General features: G+C 38.4%; 1 protein-coding gene across 5 annotated transcripts in view; it reads left to right on the forward strand.

Moving 5' to 3' along the window:
- Positions 1–1,660: 1,660 nt before the first annotated feature.
- The window catches only part of ARFGEF1 (ARF guanine nucleotide exchange factor 1), a 140,120-nt gene continuing 120,291 nt past the window's right edge, over positions 1,661–21,489 (forward strand). For 4 of the 5 annotated variants that reach the window (XM_072804345.1, XM_072804346.1, XM_072804347.1 and 1 more), the window contains exon 1: positions 1,661–2,367. In XM_072804345.1, the coding sequence (XP_072660446.1) occupies positions 2,244–2,367 (124 nt within the window). In that variant the 5' untranslated portion in view covers positions 1,661–2,243. The remainder of the gene's footprint in view (positions 2,368–21,489) is intronic. The other variant, XM_072804349.1, reaches the window with a different exon arrangement.

A 21,489-nucleotide genomic window follows, 5' to 3' on the forward strand; every position in this document is an offset into this window, starting at 1 on the left:
AGGAGATTGGGCTCTTTCAGCTCAGAAATATGTCTGTATGAATGCCAAATGTTTTGTTTAGGACAGAGCTAGCTGCTAAACATAACTGAAGAATTTACTTTGCTCATGTAAAGCCCAAAACAAATATTCCTGATGGATGGATGGCTCTCCTCCAAGTGGTAATTCAGGGACTCAGGCTCCTTCTAATTTGTGTTCTGCCATCTTCAGCATGTGGCCACAGAAGGGAAACAGCATGGAAGATTGATTGTGAAATTATTATTATTTTTTTTAATGAGCTAAATCTAGATGGTTATACATAATTGCAAGGGAGGCTGGAGAACATAATGTATCTCTGCACTGAGGAAGAAGAGTAAATAGATTTGGGGATTAGCACCTTCAACAGTACATGGCACAATACTGGCATAATGGAGAAGCAAAGATAAATTAGAAATGGAGCTTGTTTTAAAAAATTTTATAATCTTTGGGTGTACCTAGAAATCAGTATTATGTCTGATTTTAGTATATTGAATCTCCAACCCCCAGGAATCTAGAAATAGTCTTTAAGATGGAATCAATGAATTTGTGTATCTATTTCTCAGAACAACAGTTTTATTATTATTATTATTATTTTAAAACACCACAGTTTTAAAAAAATAACCTTTTTGTCCATTTTAATTCAGGGTCCCCTTCAAGGTTTCCCTTTTTATTTCCCATGGTTTTTAGCCTGTCTCAAATCTTGCCACTTCACAGCCTCTCCATTCGTAGGTTTGGATGATTGCATTAGGACAAGTCCCTAGTCAAGGCAATGGAACGGGTCAGAAGTGAGAGATACTCTAATGTAGCTTTGAACTTGTAGACGTGCACCTAAATCACCATGTAAATCCTTCGCATATATTTTATGGTATTCTTTATAACTGCATGCTCCGAATTAAACACTGTAGAAGTTTTAATTATTCTTTGGTACCAAAGCACACACATGGTCACATGTCTGTGGTAATCTGTATTTAAAGCTCTTCTATTCTTAACCTGGTTTTCATGTCCTGACTGCATCTTAGTATGAAAAGCACAGACACACGGAGCTCTGAGGCACTCCGTCAAATCAGAAACGTTTACCTGTTGGCTTAACTTTAGACTCCATTCAGGAGGGATCTGAAATCTATAGAGTTTAACCGAGGACTCTGACAGAGATTTTTTTTTTTTTTTTTTAAGTGAAACATGCCTGAATCCATGGCAAATTGGTTCTAGTTTACTCTTGCTAAGAGAGACTCCTCCTTGAGGTGGTCGGAGGTCGGAGGGCACGAGCCTGGACAGCAGTTTCGCACATCGGGTAAGGAAATTTAGCGCGGCAGGTGGAAACCCTGAGCTGCTGAGAATGGGCGATGCGGCTGCCTCCGTGACCCCCGGAGCAGAAAGGACTGCACTTCCACTCATGGGATCTTCAGGAAGTCGGAGAAGTGGAGGCAGCGTAGCCTGGAGTCCTTGCCACCTCGCGGAAGTCAGGGTGCCCGGGGTCCTCCGCCCTGAGGTGCGCGGAGCCGCCGGGAGGTGCCCGGCGCCGCAGGACGCCCGCCACGCCCCACGCCGCCCTGCAGGCGAACGCAGGAGGCGGCGAGGCCCCGCCGGGCCACCGTAGCGCTGCGGCTCGGGCCTCTCCTCCCGCACCGCCCTCCGCCCCCAGCCTCCCCGCGCCGCGGCAGCTCTGGGCAGGCAGCGCCGCCGCCGCCGCCGCTTCCTCCTCTGCAGCCGTTCGGCCGCTGCGTGACGCGTCGTTTCCTCCCAACATGGCGGCCGGGGCAGGTCGGCGGTGATGGAGGCCAGTCAGCGGCCGCGGCGGGTGCTAATCCCCACAGTAGCCAGGGCAGCCGTGCTCTCTCCGGGCTTCTGAGCCGCCGCCGCCGCCGCCGCCGCGTCCCTCGGCTCCCGGCAGACGGCCGCCCGGGCTGGGCTCCCTCGCCGCCCCTGGGCCGGAGGGGCGAGTGAGGGGGGGTTGGCCGGGAAGCGACCCCAGACCGGGACGAGCGGAGGTCCGACGGGCGCGGCCCTCTAGGGGCGGCCTCTCAGGGCTGGGGAAGACCCCGGGCCCCTCGCCCGCACCGCGGCTGCTCCCACCTGCCGTCCCTTCCTGATCCTGCCGCTGCCCTCCACGCCTCCTCTCCCCCACTTCCACCCCCTCTCTTTTCTCTCTCCTCTTCCTCCCGCTCCTCCTCCCCTCCAGCCGCTGGGAGCCGCGGGTCGGACGAGCCGCCGCCTCCTTCTCTGCGTCCATGTATGAGGGGAAGAAGACGAAGAACATGTTCCTGACCCGGGCCCTGGAGAAGATTTTGGCCGACAAGGAAGTGAAGAAGGCGCATCACTCCCAGCTGCGCAAAGCGTGTGAGGTGGCGTTAGGTGAGCTGGGAGGAGGCCCGGGGAAGTGGTGGGGGGGCGGGGAGGGGGGGGCGCGGCACCCGCCCCGGGAGGTGGGGTCGTCTGGGGCTGCGGTAGGCCGGCGCCGCCGACCTCAGGGAGCCCGCGTGAAGCGCTTTGCTCGGCGGCCGGAGTTGACAGTAACTCGGCTGGATGCGGGGCAGAGACCGGGTGGAGGCGGAAAGGGCAGTTAGCTAGGCTTGGAACCGACTTGAGAGTAGGAGAGGATTTTGCTGGTGGACCGTGCGGTGCGGACAGGCTATCCCCCCTTTGTGATGAGCGGAAGAGGAGCTGTTGTTTATTAGCTTGGAAATTGAGGTGGAGCTGATTTGTTAAGATGGGGCGTGGGAAGGGTTCCGTATCGTAATTTCGATAACTTTGTGGTTCCGGCGTGGTACTTTGGGAAGATAGGCCGAAGTTGTTCCCTTGTTGACAGTCTTGAGGAGGAGTCTGCAAGAGGTGTACAGTCCATCCTGACATCTCTCTGCCTCCGCCACAGGAAAAACAGTGATGTTGTATGTGACTGGGCTGACCTGGAAGAAGACGACCAGAGAGAGGTTAAGGGGTGGGGGTGGCGATATAAAAGCGAGGAAGGAAGGGAAGCACCTTTAAATATGCTGGCTCTAGTGACAAGGAAGGGAGGGGTTTGAAATGGGGAAAATGAAAAAGACAATGACACCCACCAGCCACATGTCTGGACAGTGGCAGCTGCTCTCAAGCTTGAATTCTGATTTATAGTTCAGAGAGGAGATGTAGCGTACCGAAGCCTATAGCAGAGTAAATCCAAACAATACCTGTAGTGAGAACAGGCAGATGAGGAATTGTTAAAGGGGGAACACTGATCTATTGCATCCGTCAAAGATGAAATCTTTTAAGGAAAGACCAGGACATTTAACACAAAGAGGAATTCCTAATGCTTCTGTTTTAATTTTATAGCACTGGAAATAGACTATATCAAATTAACAAGAAAATGAAGCTTGTTAAACGGGCTTTGGGGAAAAAGTGTTCTTGAATGGAGTAAAATCCAAAATAGCTTAAATGCGTGCTGAAGTAAAAGGTGAAGACAGGAAAGGCCTTTTAATTATTAAAGTAGACTACTTTTTAATCTGCTACAATAAGCTGTACTGTTTTTCTTTCTTTTTTTTTTTTTTTAGGTATTTTAAGGTAATGATTTGAAAGATACTACTGAAAAAATTTCATTAAAATATTTTTGAATCTTTGGTGTAGTGGGTTTAAGTTTAGTTATTTGGCCCTTCATGGATCAGCAGTTCATCTTTTTTATTCTTGTAGTTAATGGAAGACTGTTCTAGGTGGATGAGAAGACATTGTATAGTGATAAAAATTGAGTTTATATCTAGATACTAAAGGAGTAATTGTTACATTGGGGTGGGATGAGGGAAGAAATGATTTTTAGAGTTTTTAAAAGAATTATGTCTAGGTTTATAATAACTTGCAGGCTAAGGAACTTAAGAGATTCAGACTAAAGTTTTAGTTTGAGACCAGATTTTCCATGCTAATTACATTTTTAATATATTATAGATATTAGACTGACAAGATAGTGTTTTGTATACATATTTTTTTTCCTCTCCAAAATGCCAGTATAAGTTGAGTGTGTTTTAATAGAGAGTTCAGTGGAAGGAAAATCTGGGATCCTGGGATTAAATCCCAGTTCTGTTACAGTGCAGTATAGTCAAGGCTTTGGGCCTTCGTTTCTTCCTTCCTTGTAAAATTAGGATAGTGAACTTTATTATTGTACCGTTACATCCTCTCTAATGTTGTATGAACGTGAACGCACCGTTGTGTTAACTTGTGCACTGAGTATTCCTCCCCCTTTTGATTGCCGTCTTCAGAGATTGAGGGCTTATGGCTTGATCCTTGCTGTATCTAGATGTAGGAGCTACTGGGTAGTGTGTGTGCTAGCTATATGAGGAATCGTCTATTGCAGATTTTGCTGGTTTTACCTTTTTGCATGCCTTTTCCATTTAGTTAGGAGAAGCTTATTATAAGGGATGTGACTACCCAGGCAGGGGCTAGGCAATGCAATACTTTATAAAAGATGTATAAGGTTTTTTCTCACATTTTATAAAAATTGCATCTAGTTTTCATGCAAAATCTCATTGAGCAATTTCAAGGTAGTTAATCCCTGATGAACTTTGTCTCTTCTTCTAGTCATCTATCTAAATTATTGCCACTCATAAATTGATAGGGATAACCCCTTTCATTTTTAAAGAAAGTAATGTTTTTGTTTTGTTTTTTTGTTTTTTGTTTAGAAAGTAATGTTTTACAGTGAGTTGGTGTCTTCAAATATATATTGTCCCTGGAAACTATTATAAATCTCCTCTCTGCTCTTGGTTATTGAGAATCCAGACCCACTTTGGTCTCTTGATAATCTCTGTGGCCATCAAGCAGGATGGGAAGGTAAACTGGAATGGACTGGTTTGGTCATCTCAGATCTAGATTAGGTTATGAGTGGGTAGGACTTGTATGATGGAAGTATAGAAGCTAGTGCTATAATCCTTATAAATATACTTTCTAAATAACCTTTCTGACTACACCTGCCAGCATTCTTCCTCCTTCCCACCCCCAGATATTTATGGAGCACTACAGAGGAGCTGGAGGAAGATGGACAATTAACAGGAAAGTATATAGTATGTCAGACTTTCAATCCTTTTGTGTTTTAAAGTTACTGGCAGATGAGATTTCAGAAAACTGGTATTCAAAATTCAGTTACCTTTTAACAGTGGCCAGTTACAGTTTTTCTGTAAATAAATCATAGTTCACCACATATTCTTAATAAAATGTTTTTTGTTTTTGTTTTTTTGTTAAAGCTTTTAGCAAACCTTATCAAGATTAGGGGAGATTTTACTTTATTAAAACAAAATACGTTCCCAAAGATCGTACAAAAAGGAAATTACATTTTATTTTCACAAAAAGAAAAGTAAGGAAAACTTTAAAGGGTATGCAGATTATTTAAAATTTTTGTCAAATTATCTTACATTTCAGACTTTATTTTAAATAATGATTTAAAAAAAATATTCTCATCTGTATTGTTATAATCAGTGTGAAGTCCACAGGCCCAAGAACAGCTCCAGGTTGCCCTCTCTTGGTACCTGCCCGGCTACAGCTCTCTGCAGCTAAGAGTAAACTCTTCCAGGCTGCCCTAGCTTAGCTTGATCCATTCCTGCTCTCTAGAATCCTGAATTAAAAATAGTCTGGCCATCTGCTGGCAGATGAGACAACAGCTGAGCTATTTTTAGTTTCAAAGCATTTAGGATTGTTGCAGGATCGGACTTGAAGGTAGCATTGTTTGTCTCACGGGAGGGTACATTTGGGCCATATTCCAATGTGGCCTCTAAGTTTCAGGAGTTTCTTTGATTTTAGAGCAGTGACTAGTTAAGCTTCCGCTTCTAACAGATATCAATGAAGATACTCTACAAATGTTAGGATGAACTAGTTCAAGGTTAGAAGCTGGCACTGTTATGGAATAGAAGTGAAAAAGGTTACCACAAGAAGGTTTTAGAGGCAAGGGAGGCATGCAGGGGCCATCATAAGGGTGAGATCCCTTGAGATATGGGAGAATGATGGAGAAAAAGAGGACTTGTGAGGGAAGTAATTTTTATATTAGACAACATATGAATTTGTGTTGTTTATCATATCCTAAAGTGATCCTACTGATTTAGTTCTTTTAATAGTCTGTTACCCAAAATTATAGTTATCCCCAGAAATACAAATATAATATTTAGTCTAAAAATTTACAGCACTTCTTTCTGTACCTCCAATCCTGCCCTTATTTTGGTTAGCAGTGTTGCAAAAAGGGATATATAGGTGGAGAGGAATTACTTGCGTGCTGTTTACCCTAATTTTATGCTACTTTTGGTAATATCAATTTTTGTTACTCTTCACCTTTTAAGGAAAAAAGTGATTCATTCCCAAGTTATATCCTGCAGTGTCCCTTTTAATTGTAATTTAAATCAATTAGCAAGTCTCCTTTTAAACCTTTTAAACCTTCCTTGATATTTAAGGTATAAGGTGTTTTCAGTAAGTCAGGCTGACAGAATTTTTGCTATAGCTAGGATAAAAGAGTAATGAATCAAATGATTGATGAAAAGATTCTATTAAATTTGAGTGAAAAAATACATTTGGGTTTCAGTGTATATTCTTTCCATTGTGGAGATTTACAATGCACATTAACATAGTTGAGATTCTGAAAAGTCCTCTAAGAAAGATATCTGCTCTATTTGCTTATTGAAGTTTTTCTTATTTGACCCTTTTCAGTGTCTTTTAACACTTCTGTGAAACATTGTTCCTTGGAATTTATTTTGGGACCCTATTCAAGGGAAAGAAAAGCCCTAATTACTGATAACATAGAGATACAATAGACACAGTAGCCCTAAGTATAGATGAGACTATTCTTCAGAATAGTCATTGTGTTTTGGGAAGCAGCTCTGTTGACAGGTAGGAAGAAGAAAGTCAGAAATAAGGAGCAGTTGGGAAGAGTGGTATCCCATCATAGGACTGTTTGCTTACTAGCTCTCTCTGTTTCCCATCCCATCCTATGGAAAGCAACTAGTTGTCTCTCCTGATAATATTTAACTTGTAGAGAAACGTCTGTGTGGTAATTGTTTTTTCAAAGCAGAATAAAAATATATTGTGAATAGGAAATAATCTGGGGGAATATTTGTCATATTCCTTACAAAGTGGAGGAGGAGATATTTGAAAAGGGAAAAAATACATGAAAAGATTGTCACCATTCAAATTTAGGTGTGTTCTTCATCTAGATATTGATTGAGCTAGCCAGATAATTGTGTGCCAGATACTGTTCCAGTGCTGGGCATACAGTGCTGAACCAAACATGCTTTCATGGAACTTACTTGCTAGTTCATGGAGGCTAACAGTAAAAAACAAATAAACATGGATTGTTGGATTGTTATTTGCTGAAGCAGTGGTTTAGAAGGGTAAAGGGAGAATGACCCAGGAGTGCAGTTTTAGATAGGGTTGTCAGTAAAGGCCTTTCTATGAGGTGACATTTCAGCAGAGAAGTGGAAGAAGACAGAGATTTAGCCTTTCAAATACCTGGATGAAACAAAAAGAGGTAACAATAAGACAAGTGTATGCGTGGTACTTTCCAGGAAGAAAGGAGGTTTATGCGGCTGGGGAAGAGTGAGAAGATAGCGGTAGGAGGGGAGAGTGACTTTGGATTTTATTGTATCTATGATAGAAGCCACCCGGAGAGTTTTGTGTGAGAGAATGATGTAGCAGATTTACATCTTAAAAGGCTCACTTTGGCCTGAGATGGTAGTGATTTAGGCTAGGCTGATGGGGGCAGTGAGAATTGGTTGCTTTTTGGAATATATTTTAAAGGAGTCCATGGGATTTGCTGACGGGTTGCTTGTATGACAACAGTCTTGTACAGAGCTACAGGATTCTTGGAGAGGGCATTCAAAATGATGAGGGAATACCAGGAGAGAAATAGCCTTTGGGAAATAAGTTCTAATAAACATTTTCTTCTAATCCTTTATATGTATATGTAATTTTTTAATGATAGAATTTCCTGATGATAAAATAGGCTACTTTCTAATTAGAAAAGGACACAATTAAAATGATAGGATATTTCCAACTGAGAATGCACAAAACAATTTCAAATTTGAGTTGTTAGGTTTTTTTCAGTGAAGTTTTTTCCTAAGAGAACAAACTTTCACATAGTTAATAAACAACTGGCCTAATCCCATTTTAGAATAGAATCTTTGCATATTTATTTGTTTATTATTATTATTTCTTAGATTTATTTATTTATGTATTCATGATAGACATAGAGAGAGAGAGAGAGAGAGGCAGAGACACAGGCAGAGGGAGAAGCAGGCTCCATGCCAGGAGCCTGACGCGGGACTCGATCCCGGGACTCCAGGATCGTGCCCTGGACCAAAGGCAGATTTAAATTAGTTGAGGATCTCCAGATGAAATCATTTTGGATTTAGGGTGTGTCTAAATCCAGTGACTGGTGTTCTTATAAGTGGAGGAAGGGACGGGGAGATACATGAAGAAGGCCATGTGAAAATGAAGGTAGAAATTGGAGTTATACTGCCATAAATAAGCCAAGGAACGCCTGTAGTCACCAGAAGCTAGGAAGAGGCAAGAAAGATTCTTCCTTGGAGCCTTCAGAGATACTGTAGTTCAAATATCTGAGCTCCAGAACTGTGAGTGCAAATTTCTCTTGCTTTAAGCCACCAAGTTTGTTAATGCAGCCCTAGAAAACGAGTGGAAGTTCCCTTTCCTAACTTTTCAGACCCAGTTTGATTTGAGTTGCATTTATAGAGTATACCATATATGTGTTTAAAACAGTCAAATGCAGTCTTTGGCTGATTTCTGTTTCAAAAATCTAGAAGACAATTATTCTGAGGCTTCAGTGTGTGTGTCTCTTGAAAAAGTTCTTTATAAAAGGGTCCTGGGACCAAGTATTTAAAAGGTTAGTATTCTTTTAGTATTTCTGTTTTGCTTAAATTTAGACTTGATATAACTACATTGGCCTATATATAGTCTTGTTATTTTCTCATCCAGGAAAGATTGTGAAAAAAATCTATAAAATATTTCATATCACATTATTACCTCTGGCAGTATCTTTAGAAAAATTCACATGGGGCAGTTGATATTTTTCTCACAAGTTTGAATCACTTAATCAGCTGTTAAATAACTTTATCTATCTAGAACCTTGCTAAGAAATGAAATAATAAAAATATAAGCTGACAGTAAGTATCATGTCTTCACTTCCAGGTATTCAGAGGAGAGTCCAAATGTCTTTACGCTGCCTGTTTATTTTTAATTATATATAAGTCCAATGAATTTGGCAGTTTATCCTTCTTTATTTGTTGTAAATAAAACCTTTTCTTCAAACCACTTTCAAAAGTAAAACTGGGGAAAGATCATTTGTGACACTGCTAAGTGAAGATAGCCATTGCTAACCTTAAAAAAGAAATTTGTTGATGTATAATGTACATAATATAAAATCTGCCCTTTTTTGAAAAAATTTATTTCATCTTGACACCCTGTATGAGGCTCAAACTCACCCAAGATCAAGAGTCAAATGCTCTTCTGACTGAGCCAACTGCATGCCCAAAGTCTGCCCAATTTAATTGTAATGATTTTTATTAAATTCATTGAGTTGTACAGCCATACCATAATCTAGTTTCAGAACACTTCCTTTACCTCAGTAAGATCCCAGTGCCAGTTTATAGCTAATCCCTGGTGTCACCCCCAGTTCTAGGTATTCACAAATATATTTTCTGTGTCTAGATTTGCCTTTTTTGTATATTTCTTGTAAGTATCATCATACATATATAGTCTTTTGTGTCTGGCTTCTTTCACTCAGCATGTTTTTGAGGTTCATTCATGTTGTAGCATGTATCACTGTTTCATTTCTTTTTATTAATGAATCGTATTCCAGAGTGTAGATGCACCACATTTTGTTTATTCACCAGTTGATGGACATTTGGGTTGAATGAATAATGCTCCTGTGAATATTTGTGTGTAGGTCTTTATGTGGACCTAAATTTTTCTTTTGTATAGTTACTACCTAGGAGAGGAATTGCTGTGTCATATGATAAACCTTTGTTTAACTTTTTAAGAAACTAAGCTTTTTTCCAAAGTGGCTGTACCCTTTTATATCCTCATCAGCAGTGTAGGAGGGTTTTTCATACATCCTTGCCAGCCAAAAATTATTACTGTCTTTTTTTTTATTTTAGCTGTCTTAGTTGACATGAAATTATTTCTTTGAAACACTAGTAACTTTTTGAAGTGTTTTTTCTAGACCTTATTCTGACAACACATACCACAAACACACATACGTACACATACACTCACAGATGTATTCTTCAAAAATTGAGCTCATTAATTTTGTAAGGCAATAGTAAGAAGGAAAAGAAATAGCTTATATTTATTGTTTACTGTATGCCAAGTTCTGTGCCTATTACTTTATTGTCTTTATCTCAGTTCGTCCTCCAAACAACCCTATGTGTTTAGGTGCTATGATTATCTGCAGTTTGCAAAAGAAGAAACTGAGGTTTAGAGCCTATGTTTGCAGAATTAGAATATGAATGAGTCTTTTTGGCCCTAATGCGGTGCACCCCTCCTGCACCCTTACTCATAAAACTTTTTTTTTACAATTAACACATTACAAATAAGGAAAGAAGGACTTCTATGAAAACAAAGCTACTCTTAAGAAAGAGAAGGGGTGGAGATGCCTGGGTGGCTTAGCAGTTTAGCTCCTGCCTTCGGCCCAGGACATGATCCTGGAGTCCCAGGATCGAGTCCCACATCGGGCTCCCTGCATGGGGCCTGTTTCTAACTCTGCCTCTCTCTCTCTGTGTCTCTCATGAATAAATTAATAAAATCTTAAAAAAAAAGAAGGGGCAAAATACGTAACAACTATCTCACAACAGTACAGAGAAATAACTGCTTTCTATATTTCAGTGACTCTCAAGGCTCTTTACACACTATATGTTAATAATAGCATCGTTGAGTCTGTCATACAAAAAATCATTTTATTTGGTGTTTTGCTTAAGTCAGCCAGATTTATATGTATTTCTGTATATATAATATTTTAAACAAAATTTTAAACTAAGATTTTAATACTTTAAGCCATTTGGAAAACTCACCTGTTCTGTGACACTCTTAAAGATTCTGGTGGGGATCCCTGGGTGGCGCAGCGGTTTGGCGCCTGCCTTTGGCCCGGGGCGCGATCCTGGAGACCCGGGATCGAATCCCACGTCAGGCTCCCGGTGCATGGAGCCTGCTTCTCCCTTTGCCTGTGTCTCTGCCTCTCTGTCTCTCTCTCTGTGTGACTATCATGAATAAATAAATAAAATCTTTAAAAAAAAAAAAAGGATTCTGGTGATCTTTTATGGTACCTGAGTTCCTCATCTTTTAAAAATATTCTTACTTATCTTAATATTTTGTAGCATTTTCAAATCATTTTAAAAATTGAAATAAAAACAAAATCTTATTAAAATGTTATAGGAAGTAAGACTTTATTACCTAAAAATAACTGGTTGTATATATCTCATTGTCTTCATAAGCATAAAATTATTGTGGGGTACCTGGATAGCTCAGTTGGTTAAGTGTCCACCTCTTGATTTTGGCTCAGGTCGTGATGTCAGGGATCTTGTCAAATCCAGCTCTGTGAGGTTCTGCGTTCAGCAGGAGTCTGTTTGAGATTCTCCCTCTCCCTGCCCCCCCCCCCCCCCGCCGTGTGCGCATGCTTTCTCTCTAAAATAAGTAAATAAAACTTAAGTAAATATAGTTATTGTGTAATTGTCATAATTTTCAGTTGTATGATCTCATCATTTCATATGCATTTTCTATATATGTATTTTGTCTTCCTACCAAGAATTTTAATAATGTTTTAAAGTATGTTTTTAGTTTAGGAACATTCACTTTTAAATTTTGCTGTACAAATGTTTCTTATATATATATTTGTGTGTATATATATTTATTAATCCCTGCAAAATTTATTGTTATGTATGCAGAATTATTTACATTAAACACTAAGGTTGAGTTCGCTGGGTGAGAGTATGGTCATTTATGGCTCTTGTTCCTCAGGTAGAATTGTCATAAATGTACTCTTACTTGTACTGGGTGCAAGTATATAGCTGACTACTGAGGAAAATAAGACCGGAATATTCATTCTCTTTAGGTTGATTGATTTTTGACTTATTTTTATGTAACCATTGCTTTTCATATTTCTTTTGCAATTTTTTTTCCTGTTCTAAAAGTAGAAAATAAAGACCTAAAACTCCCCTTTATAAATCAGGATATGTATACTTTTGTTTTCTATAGATTTTTACTTTTTTGGTGCTTATTTTCTTGAATTTATTAGGATATAGTTGGAGGTATTTAATAGGTTCATTTTCTCCCTGTGAATTGATAGGTGGTAAAAAAGTTACAAAGTTAGAAAGCATTTTATTACTTCCTATGCTATTGATCATTCTCATTTTTATTAGCATAGTACCTAACACGGTATCTGATGGGGTTGATTAGTCCTCGTTGCCTCCTATTTATTTTTTTTATAATGTTGCTTGAATTTTCCCCCAAATTTTACTTTTTGTTCTTTAATGTTTACTTTTAGCATTTTATTAATGTAATGGTAAAGTCAGCCTTTCTTTCATTTTATTTTTATATGTAAGATAAAAAGTGTTATAGTTGGAAAGAAGTTGATTATTTTATGTATTTTGTTGGGTTTCTGCTTTATTCCGAGTTTTAATTCTTACATAGTAATTGAGAGTGTGTTCAATGAATTCACAAGCCAAAGGTTATTTGTAATTTCTAATGTGCTTGTATGTTTAGAAATGAAAATGGAACCACAGTTTAATAGTGAATAGAAATAAAATGTAGTATGTGTTGATACCAGTTAATAATTAAATTAACAATACTTAACAATTAAACTTTTAAAATATGTATCAGTGCCCAAAGTAGGTATTTTATTATGATTAGAGAACAGAGGTTTTAGAGTGGATACTTTACAACTATTTTGCTACAAGACACACGGACAGAAATTAAACTTAACAGAAGGTATTTGTTTTTATAAAGCAGTGATGAATCTCTATGTTTGTATATATGACGCGAAAGCTATTCTCTCTGTTCTCACCCCAACCCCATTTCTGTGGCTGTTGGAGAGGACTCTTGAATGGCAAATTAGGAAGAAAGGTACTTTTTTTGGTTAATATACACACTTCTTCACTTAAAAAGTCAACAAATAGGCCAAAGTATGGTATCTTAAACTTATTTATGTGATTATGTGTTTATATATTTGTTGAGTTATATTCCATTGGAAATAGTTAAAACAAGTATTTCTTCAGTTTAGTTAAAACAAGTATTTCTTCAGTTTATAGTTTTCTTTTACATTTCAAAAAGCATATTGGATTAATATTCCAAAATCTGATTTCCCTATAAAAAAAGGCATTCAAATTATCCTTACAATTATTTTTGTTTGGTTGGTTTCTCTTGGTTTGAATGAAAAATGTCTTTAGGTGGATGCCAGGGTGGCTCAGTGGTTGAGTGTCTGCCTTTGGCTCAGGGCGTGATCCCAGTCCTTGGATAAAGTCCTGCATCTGGCTCCCTGTGAGGAGCCTGCTTCTCCCTCTGCCTATGTCTGTCTCTGCCTCTCTTTGTGTCTCTCATGAATAAATAAAATCTTTAAAAAAATGTTTTTAGGAAAGATTAGCCTTTTTCTGGTTTATTACAAAACTAAAATAATATGAATATTTACTGAGCAATTTTAAATTATATTTAAAATTGAGTATCCCTTGAATTTTCTTTTTTTAAAGTTTCCCTAAATGGTTTCTACAAATTTGGTCTCATCAAATACCACTTATAAAAAATATAAACAAATAAATGACAGTGAGGACTGATTCATCAATCAGATAACCATTTCAGGCACTATGCTAATTTAAATTGAGAATTGACTGACGAAATAAGATGTGGTAAAATGTCTTTGAAAATGCTCATTGAAGTTTTCTGTCTTTAACATTTATTAAAATTATGTGGTCTTTGCCTAATAGCAAATAAGGAGCTTTGATTGCCACTCATGCATGCCTAATGCTATTCTGTGTAATTAAGATCTCTTATTAGTTTGCATGACTAAAATTTCTTAATGTAAACTTTTTGTTGATCCATTAATGTCCCCAAATATTTTGTCTAGGATAGTCACTGTTAATAATTTGGCTTTCTGGGAGATGTATAAGAAAATAAAAATATCTTTGAGTTTGGAAATTAAATGTCAAGCCTGTTTGCTTTTCCTCAGTTTTCCATGTTTGTTTTTTAAACTTTTATCCTGAAGTTTTCACTTAAAAAAGTTATCACAATATTTCAGTTCCTTTTTTTGCAACCACTCCTTTTATGTTTATTTCCTACCTGATCCTTCTTATCTCTCTTCCTCTTTTCAAACCTCAGAACCTGTGAGCATCGACATATTAATCCACTCTTGATTAATAAAGACATATTTTATTTTTTATTTATTTATTTTTAAAGATTGTATTTATTTATTCATTAGAGACACAGAGAGAGAGGCAGAGACACAGGCAGAGGGAGAAGCAGGCTCCATGCAGGGAGCCTGATGTGGGACTCGATCCCAGGACTCCAGGATCACACCTCGAGCCAAAGGCAGATGCTCAACCGCTGAGCCACCCAGGCGTCCCAATAAAGACATATTTTAAAGCAATTGAGACAATTTAAAAATCATCAGAAAGTAACCACGCACCTGGTAGTATCTCTTGATATGATCTCCCAAATGACCACTAATTTGTGGAAATGAAAGAAGGTTCCATTCCATTGTGGAAAACCAGATTAATGGCAGTCCGTTACTAGGTCTGGGAGGAATGAGAAGAAGGTAAGATAGTGAGAGATATCCTAGGTATCTAACAAAGCTGTCTAACATAGGGATAATTCTTTTTTCCTAAATGAAAAAATGATTAATTTGAAATTGCAAACAAAGTAATAACCAGAAATGTATTGAAATGGTTGCCCTAAAGAAACACCTGTGCATACGAACTGCCATATTCTAGGAAGAAAAAAACACAATGTAAAGAGATTCTTATAAGTCTCAATCTACAGATATTATTTAAAATTAGGGGTAAAAAAAATCCCATAAATATCTAGGCAGAGAAAATAAACTTCCAACGAAGGAATTGTAAGTTTAAGATTGCAAGGGAGAATTTTACCCTAGGTAAACTTAAGTAATAGGAATTTGCTGAAAATCATAGAACAGCAACAGCAACTCTGCTAATAAAGTCAAATATACTGTTTCATTATTTTTTTAAATCTATGCCTTAACGTGCTTCTCTGTCTTTTTTTTCCTTGTTCCTTAATTTCCTCTCCTTTTCCTGTCTCTTTCATCTATATCCACTCTTTTCTCTCATTCCCTGTATTTCAAATAGTATTTTTCTTCTTTTTATTTCAATAACTTCTAAAAATTGTTAGAAAATAATCAGACATGTTGTGAAGATATCTGTACAAATTTATCCATCATTGTGCTCTCTATAATTATTAAAAGTTCAAACTAAGTTGTCAGCAATATGGGATTGTTTAAATAAATAATGGTATTTGGAATACTACAAAGCACTGAATAGTGACATGCTGGAAATATATTCATTTATATGGGAAGATCAGGCTTCATCACTCATTAGTTTATGGTAAGAAAGTTTTGTTTTTCAGTTAATGCCATCATGCTCTTTCTTGTTTTGATTACTCAAAATGGAGAAGGAATAACTGATCTCAAACAGACTTTTGGCTAGGAACTACTTATAATTTATGTCTCTGGTAATCTAGTGAATATCATATAAGAATTAAAAAGTCTTTCTTAGAAAAGTCCATTGGTTACTGTATCTTTGAAAACACAAAGGAAGCCTTAGTTTTCACCTCAGATAAACCCTAAGCTACGAAAAATTTACAGGTTTTAGAAGATCTCCTTTCCATGTAGGGTATCCATTGTAGCCTTCTAATAAATACATTTAGTAAAGGTATGAAAATTGATTGAATAGAGGTTTCTTGATATTTATAAAGGTCTATTAGTGGTATAAACTTCGTCTTGCAAATTCTTAGGTCTACATCTATGTCTACTAGAGTATTGGAAGGAAAAGGGCTCCCAGAGCAGTGCCCACCTTGCCCTCTAGGTGTGTTCTGCTTCAGCACGGCCTCCGGCCTGCTAGTCTTGGATGCTTGACCCAGCTCAGCACTCAGGGCAACTTACAACTCTGCCTGGTCCTGGGCCATGAGGTCAGGGAGGGGCTGCTCATGGTCTAGGCAGACCTCCCTTTAGTTCTTAGAGGACAGAAGGTGTGACCTGTGTGCCAATTACCTTCCATTCAGTCCTGTGGATGACTGGGGTGGGAAGTTGTAAATAAATGCCCTGTGGCATTTGTTGTCAGTTCTCAACAAAACAAAATAAAACCAGTACAAGTGGGCCTGGGCAGCTTAAACCACTGTTGTTCAAGAATTAACTATACAGGGATGCCTGGGTGGCTCAGCAGTTGAGCATCTGCCTTTAGCTCAGGGAGTGAACCAGCAGTTCCAGGATCTAGTCCCACATCGGGCTCCCTGCATGGAGCCTGCTTCTCCCTCTGCCTATGTCTCTGCCTCGCTCTCTCTGTCTCTCATGAATAAATAAATAAAACCTTTTTCAAAAAAGAACTATACAGGGGTCCCTGGGCGGCTCAGTTGGTTGGGTGTCTGCCTTCAGCTCACGTTGTGATCTCAGGGTCCTGGGATCAAGCCCCTTGTCCCGCTCCCTGCTGAGCAGGGAGCCTGCTTCTTCCTCTCCTTCTGCTGTCTCCCCTCTTGTGCTCTCACTATCTGTCAAATAAAATCTTAAAAAAAAAAAATCCACTATACATAGAATCTGTCATTTATGAAGTATTTTCCTGCATATTCCAGTTGAGTCACAAAATAATACTTTGCATTGCTGATGTTTTTAGTCTCTTTCAGTGAGCCAAAATTTGTGTTCGTTCTATTGTGTAATGTGATTACAGCTTGTTTAGTTTTGAGATGATGAACTTCTGTGTTCCTTCCCTTCCTTACCATTGGTAAATTTCTCCTCAGTCTTACTCTCATATTATAGCAACTCAGTATTTATTTGCATGTATAATTATCTCTTTTAAAATGCAGGTAATCTTTGGGAATATTAAACATATTAGTTACTCATTTGTTGGTGCTGTCCTTAGATTTCTGGAGAATGCTTTCTTGGCTTCACCATCAACCTGAGTTTTGCCCATTGAGAGAATGAGAGATTTGACTGAAAAAGGAGAGAGAAAATGGATTAATTTTGGGACATGAGACATTACAGAACTGGAACAGGCCTGAAACAAGCTCCTTTACAGAACCTAAGGATAGCAAGATGTGGATAAGAAAGAATAGATGGAAAGGTGCAGAATGGTGAAGTGAGAAAGTATTAAAAACAAGCTTTACTTTACAGCACATAGGAACAGTGTATACTATTTGAAATATGTCAGTACTTTTAAAATTTTGATGGTGATAGTTTCTTTTGTATGTTTGGGGGATAATGCCAATTATTAGCTATTTTCTGTTAAAGAGACAGGTGGATTTTGCCTCTGTGGTTATTTGGGACAACCTAATGTTTTGTATTTTAAATTTTGTCACTGTGAACTGTTGATTTTGCCACATGGTTAAAAGCCAGGTGCATTAATAAACATTTATTGAACACCTTCAGTGTGTCTTATAATTTTATTAGATACTGTAGATGCTGGAGATCATGTATGCTCTTGCCTTCAAGTGGCTTTTAGTGTTCTTGGGGGAAATAGATTGCAATAAACAGATGTTATAGGTGATACACAGGTGCTATTGTAGACGTATATAAAATTGATGGAAATCTAAAGAAAGAATTGATCAGTTCTTTCCAAGAGCAGTGGTTGTGTGGGAGCATGGATCAGGTATAGCTTTATAGTAGAATCTGTCTTAGACCCCACGCTTGCAAGATCACCAGATGACTGTACTGTGGAAGAACGTTATAGACAGAATGAGTTGCTTGAGTATAGATGTGTGAACTAGTATGGCTATCCCTTGGCAGATGCAAGAAGTTCAGTGTGACTGACTAGGGTGTAGTTTGATAGAGTGGATAAAGAGAGAAAGGAGTCTGGGTAGACAACAGGGGCCATGCTAAGGAGTTTAGACCTTTTCTTATATAGATGGTAGAGTGCCAAACAAAGGAGTGAAATGATGGTGTTGCAGTTCAAAAAGATCACTGTTGGCATTTTGAAAACTAAATTGCTAGGGTTCAGAATTGTAGGCAGTAAGACCATTATATATATATTTTTTAAATTTTATTTTATTTAAATTCAATTAACATATAATGCATTATTAGTTTCAGAGGTAGATTTCCAGTGATTCATCAATGTGTGTAATACCCAGTGCTCATGACATCATGTCCTCCTCAATGCCCATCACCCAGTTACCCCATCCCCCCCCACCCCCAGCAACCCTTACTTTGTTTCCTATAGTTAAGAGTTTATCTCTTATGGTTTATCTCCTTCTCTGATTTTGTCTTATTTTATTTTTCCCTCCTTTCCCCGATAATTCTCTTTTGTTTCTTAAATTTCACATATGAGTGAAATCATACGATTGTCTTTCTTTAACTTATTTTGCTCAGCATAATACCCTTTAGTTTCATTCGCATGATTGCAAATGGTAAGATTTCATTTTTTGATGGCTGAATGATATTCCATTGTGTGTGTGTGTGTGTGTGTGTGTGTGTGTATACACACACACACACACACACCACATCTTCTTTATCCATTCATCTGTTGATGGATATCTGACCTCTTTCCATAGTTTGGCTCTTGTGGACATTGCTGCTATAAATATTGAGGTGCTGATGCCCCTTCAACTCACTATGTTTGTATCCTTTGGATAAATACCTAGTAGTACAGTTTCTGGGTCATCGGGTAGCTCTGTTTTTAACTTTTTGAGGAAACGCCATCATATTTTTTTCAGAGTGGCCGTGTTAGCTTGTATTCCCACCAACAGTATAAGAGGGTTCCCCTTTCTCTGCTTCCTCACCAAATTTGTTATTTTCTGACTTGTTAATTTTCGCCTCTGGTGAGGTGGTAATCTCATAGTGGTTTTGATTTGTATTTGCCTGATGCCAAGTGACGTTGAACATGTTTTCATATGTCTGTTGGCCATTTGTATGTCTTCTTTGGAGAAATGTCTGTTCATGTCTTTTCCCCATTTAGCAAGACCATTATATTAATAACTGTTGGCATAGCCCAGATTTGAAGAATCAGGGGCATCGACTTGAGGCCCCTATGGAGAGCTTAGATCTCAGTAAATCAGCAGGACTTCCTAACTGGGTTTGAGAAATGCGGGAAAGGAAGGCATTTAGGATGATTGAGGTGTCTCTAATGTGATTTTGGGCTCTTGGATCCATTTACCAAGAAAATGACCACATTTAAAAGAAGGAATTGAGGAACAATATGGATTCAGTTATGGTTAAATTGATTTCAAGGCACATGTGGGACATCTAAGTAAAGATGCTTAGTTGACAGTTTATAACATTACAAAAGCTGAGGAGAGAGTTGAGCTATAGATGGAAGTTTAGGTATTAGATCCTTTTGGAGAAAAGGAAACGTATGTTAAATTGCCCAGTAAATTTACTCTCATTTATTTTTTCAAGAAACATTTGTTAAGAACCTGTTTGTTCTAGATTTTATGCTAAGCCTGATAATATAAAGATCTAAAGGATGGCTTTTGCTGTTAAGAAGCAAATTGTGGGAGATGGATACAGAAAATAATTTCAATATAATAAGGTAGGCTGTGGAAATAGAGGACTGTAAAGATCTTTTTTTAAAAAATATTTTATTTATTTATTCACAAGAAACACAGAGAGAAAGAGAGGCAGAGACACAAGCAGGCTCCATGCAGGGAGCCCGATGCAGGACTCAATCCCGGGTCTCCAGGATCACACCCTAGGCCGAAGGCAGCGCCAGACCGCTGAGCCACCTGGGCTGCCTGAGGAGTGTAAATATCTTAGCCTGGAATTGCAGGGGGAGACTTCTTAGAGAAGACAGCTGTTTATTCTAGAAGGATGAATGTGTGTTAGGAAAAAGTGGGTGGGCGAACTATACTTGGGAAGGAAGAGTATCATTAGGTAAGGGATAAGTAGCTGAAAAAACATGAAGTTTGGGAGAGAGTTACCCAGAAGATTGGCATTTTAAGAGTCTTAAGTGTGAGGCAGGAATGGTAGGAGATGAGGCTTGTGGGCAGTATTATAGGTGATGGTGAGCATGGACAGAAAACTAAAAAATAAAGATTTTTATTTGGGAGTGACATAAAACATGTAGCTGAACCAGTCTTAAAAGGTACTTGCCAGGCAAATTTGTGGTGGGGGTAGATTTCCAGGCATAGGATATAGTTTGAGCAAAAAGCCTAGAAGTGTGAAATGGTAGGTCACTTTGGGGGATTTAGAGTGTTTTTTTAATATTGGAGTGTGGAATGCAAGGAACAATATGCAGAGAGATGGGAGTGGTTGAGAGGGGCCAAATCTTGGATGACCTCGTGCTGAAATTTGTTCTGTCAAAGATCACTCTGGCACTGATGTAGTAGGGCTCAAGAAGAGAGATGAGGAATCAATAGACCTGATGAGAGATAAGAGCCTGACTTAAAGATGTAACAGAAGGAATAGAGAAGCCATGTTCAAGGAATTCCAAATGTTCTCATCCTTGGCTATACACCAAGAGCACCAGTGGAGTGTTTTTAAAACTGTAATCAGCTGTATCACAATACTGGAGATCCTGTTTCACTAAGTCTGGGCATGGGCCTGAGCATCTAATTTTGCTTTTTAATTTTATATTTTATGTTAACATAAGTAAAATTGAGTTTCTGTTCTATGTGTGTGTACAGTTACATGAATTTTAACATGTGAAGGTTTCCACGATTAAGACATCAAATACTTAAAGCACCCCAAAAAACTCTCTTGCTATTTCTTTGTAGTCACAAACTTCTCCCCATTTCTAATCCCTGGCAATTCACTGCTCTGTTCTGTGTCACTATAGTTTTGTCTTTTTGAGAATGTCACATATATCAAATCATGTATTATGTAAGCTATGAGTTTGGCTTTTTTCATTCAGCATGCCTTGGAGATCATCCAAGTTGCTGTATGTATTAATAGTCTGTTCCTTTTTATCGCTGGGTGATAGGCCATCATACACATGTACTACAGTTTATCTGTCACCCATTAAAAAAGGACATTTGAGTTGTTTCCAGTTCTTGTTAGTATGACTAGAGCTGCTGTAAACATTCATGTATAGACTTTTATTTGAACATAAGTTTTCATTTCTCCAGGATAGGTACCCAGGAGTGGGACTGCTGGGTCATATGGTAAGTATATGTTTAACTTTATAAGAAACTTCCAAACTGTTTTCCAAAGTGGTTGTACCATTTCACATTTTCATCATCACTGTTGGAGAGTTCCAGTTCCTCCATTTCCTCACCAGCTCTTGTTGGTGTGTATATTTTAACTGTATTTAAACTATTTTAATAGGTGTGTAGTGGTATCTCATTGTGGTTCTCATTTCATTTTCTTAATGGCTAATGATGTTGAACATC

The sequence above is a fragment of the Canis lupus genome, chromosome 28, assembly GCF_048164855.1.
Source record: "Canis lupus baileyi chromosome 28, mCanLup2.hap1, whole genome shotgun sequence".
Taxonomy (NCBI): Eukaryota; Metazoa; Chordata; class Mammalia; order Carnivora; family Canidae; genus Canis; species Canis lupus.